The sequence below is a fragment of the Suricata suricatta genome, chromosome 10, assembly GCF_006229205.1.
Source record: "Suricata suricatta isolate VVHF042 chromosome 10, meerkat_22Aug2017_6uvM2_HiC, whole genome shotgun sequence".
Lineage (NCBI taxonomy): Eukaryota > Metazoa > Chordata > Mammalia > Carnivora > Herpestidae > Suricata > Suricata suricatta.
In genome coordinates, this window is record NC_043709.1 from 109,773,994 (window position 1) to 109,777,601 (window position 3,608).

The 3,608-nt window shown below is 35.8% G+C and overlaps 1 protein-coding gene across 4 annotated transcripts in view; it reads left to right on the plus strand.

Annotated features, from left to right (window-relative positions):
- The window catches only part of LOC115304275 (coiled-coil domain-containing protein 7-like), a 200,917-nt gene that overhangs the window by 156,481 nt on the left and 40,828 nt on the right, over positions 1 to 3,608 (plus strand). For all 4 annotated transcript variants that reach the window (XM_029954403.1, XM_029954405.1, XM_029954406.1 and 1 more), the window contains one exon: positions 2,113 to 2,235. In XM_029954403.1, the coding sequence (XP_029810263.1) occupies positions 2,113 to 2,235 (123 nt within the window). The remainder of the gene's footprint in view (positions 1 to 2,112; positions 2,236 to 3,608) is intronic.

Consider the following 3,608-nt stretch of genomic DNA (forward strand, 5'->3'; position numbering starts at 1 on the left):
TTGGTTACCATTTCCCTGTATATAATTAAGTTGGCATGTGAACTTCCATCTGTATTAGAGTAGTTGTCTACTCAAAGATTATACTACTGCTTCTAATCAGGAGTAACACTGTTAGATACATTTCTCTTTGGTGCAAGAAATATTGTAGTCATGACCTTTTGCACAAATGATGCTGACATCTAGCATTTGGAAATGGTTGAATCTCAAATACAAGCACCAAAGTATGTGCTCTTGATGAAATTTAAGATTAAGGCAAGAGTTCTGAAACTTTGCTTTTGAATGGTTTATTTATTTCATTACATCACACATTTATTTCTTTAAAAAAGCTAGTTAAAAGTAATCAGCTATCTTCTCCCACTCAGTATATTGCCTTTAATTTTGTTGATTGTTTTCTTCACTGTGCAGAAACTGTTTATTTTGATATAGTTGTAATAGTAAATTTTTGCTCTCCCTTGCCTCAGGAGACATATCTAGAAAAATGTTGCCTGAGCCAAAGTCAGAGACATTGCTTCCTGAACCTTCTTCTAAGATGTTTATGGTTTCAGGCCTCACATTTAAGGCCTTAATCCACTTTGGGTTCCATTTGCTATGAGATGGATGGAGCTAGACAATATAATGCTAAATGAAAAAAGTCAGAGAAAGACAAAAACCATATGATTCCACTCATATGTGGAATTTAAGAAACAAAACAAATGAGCCATGGAGAAAAAGAGAAAGAGAAAGACAAAGCAAGAAATAGACTCTTAATAATAGTGAACAAACTGATGATTACCAGCGGGCAAGTAGGTGGGGGATGGGTGAAATAGATGATGCGGAATCAATGAGGGCACTTGTTGTGATGAGCACTGGGTGATATATGGAATTGTTGAATCACTATATTGTACATTTGAAACTAATATAACATTGTATGGAAACTAACTGGAATTAAAATATAATTTAAAAATGAAACAAATAAATTTTTAATGTTTTTTTATTTTTGAGAGAGAGAGAGAAAGAGAGCACATGAATCGGGGAGGAGAAGAGAGAGGAATGGGCACAGAAGATCTGAAGCAGGCCCTTTGTGGGGGTATAGCTCAGTGGTAGAACATTTGACTGCAGAGCAGGCTCTTCACTGACAGTAGCAAGCCCAGGGTAGGGCTCAAACTCTTCCACCTGAGATCATGACCTGAGCTGAAGTTGGATGCTCAATCCATTGAGCCACCCAGGTGCCCCACAAATAAAAATTACTTACCTAAACAGCCTATGAATAAGGCATTATAAAAATAAAATTGTTTGAATCAAGCAGTTAGATTAGTTTTGTATTTAACTCTAGCAAATTTGATAAAGTATGTCATTTCCTATGTCTTTAATTTTCAGACTATTTTTGGTTTGGTGCTTTCTATTACTATTTGCTTCAATGTTCCTTATCATTAGGGGTCCTCATCATTTTAAAATAATAACCTTTGGCATGGCAATAACGTACTCTCATCTACATTTAGTCAATTAAAAATACCATATCCTTTAAGATCAAAATTGATTTAGTTAATTAACTTATGCTTATCTACTAATTGTGAATTTATAATTAAATGTTATAAACAAAATTTGGAAGAAATTGCTAAGAGAAAAGGAGTTAAAACAAGACGATAGCTCAAATATAGAAATGAATATTCATGTTTAAGGTAAAATGAGTTTGGATTAAAGGTAAAAATTCAGAAAGATGTTATCTAAGAATACAGAACAAAAAAGGGAGAGAAAAATGAAAAAGTAGTTTGTGGAAATTGGAATGATAGATAAGTAACCACTCAAATGTAAAAAGAAGGGGAGTCCCTGGGTCGCTGAGTCAGTTAAGTGTCTGACTCTTGGTTTTGGGTCAGGTCATGATATCAGGGTCGTGAGATCCAGCCCTGTGTAGGAGTCTGCTTGGGATTCTCTCTCTCCTTCTCTCTGCACTTCCCCACTTTTTATTTCCTCTCTCTCTCTTTCTCTCCCTGTCTCTCTCTCTCTCAATAAGTAAATAAGTATTTAAAAATATGAAAAGTTACAAATGCAAAGATAAAGACCAATACATGAGATAGGGAGTATTATGCAAATATTCATAATGTCTTTGTAAAATTCTTTTTCATTTTATTTTAGGTGTGAATTTATTAAAAAACAGATATATGTCCCCACAACATCAAGAAGATTTTTTTACCAGTCACATTGCACCACATAAATTCCTGACAAACGGGATCCCTTTTTCATTCTTTAACAATCAAGGTAAGGGGTGCCTGGGTGGCTCATTCAGTTAAGTGTCTGACTCCGGTTCAGCTCATGATCTCACAGTTCGTGAGTTCGAGCCCCGCATCTGTCCTGACACCTGAGTCTGGAGCCTGCTTCAGGTTCTGTTTCCATTTCTTTCTATCACCTGATTAATGAATTAAGAAGATGTATATATATATACACACACATACATACAATGGAGTATTACATGGCAATGGGAAAGAATGAAACATGGCCATTTGTAGCAAAGTGGATGGACCTCAAGGGTGTCATGTTAAGCGAAATAAGTCAGGCAGAGAAGGACAGAAACCATATGTTTGCACTCATAGGTCTAAGAGGAGAACAGGAGATACCTAATGGAAGACCAGGGAAATAGGAAGAGGGAAATAGCGTTGGGAAGAGAGAAGGATGCAAAACTTGAGAGACCTTTGAATATTGAAAATGAACTGAGGGTTGAAGGGGAAGGGGGAGGGGGAAAAGAGGTGGTGGTGATGGTGGAGGGCACTTGTGGGGAAGAGCACTGGGTGTTGTATGGAAACCAATTTGACAAATAAAATAAATAAATAAATAAATAAATAATAATAAATAAAAATAAAGAGAAGAGAAAAAGATATAACAATGTAAAATAACTATTATAGTACCTAGAATACTTTTTGTAGCAAGTTTTTTCATATTACTTTTTAGGAAATATTTTAAGCATTCAGAAACTACATAACACTAATATTTAAAAAATACCATATCATTCTAATGGTTCCTACACTTTGCTCTTATATCTCATTCCCTTCTTTTCAGCTCCTACCTCTGCCGTCATAAGCCATATACAGTAATGGTGTTCTATACAAGTACTTTCCAAAATACTTGATTGTGCCCTCTTTTTAACTTCCCTTTATTGAGGAATTATCCACCTTGTCTTCTCCCCCCACCTCCCACATTATTCCAAGTCAATTAACTTTATACAAGTGTGCACCACACACACACACACACACACACAATTTTCAGCAGAAATCTGCAAGTTATATGCTTTTACTTCTTTCTTGTTTGTTTTCCTGAATATATTTTGTCATCTCAGCAATATTTTTTGAAAAAATTTTTCTTTAATATTTATTTATATTTGAGAGAGAAAGAGAGACAGAGTGATAGTGAGAATGAGACAGAGAGAGAGGGAGACACTGAATCTGAAGCAGGCTCCAGGCTCTGAGCTGTCAGCACAGAGCCTGATGCGGGGCTCGAACTCACAAAGCATGAGATCGTGACCTGAGCCAAAGTCCACTGCTTCACTGACTGAGCCACCCAAGTGTTCCAAAGCAATAGTTTTCAAAATGCCTTTTTAAAATCTGGCATTTTGTTAGAATTAGGTCATGAGGATAGCT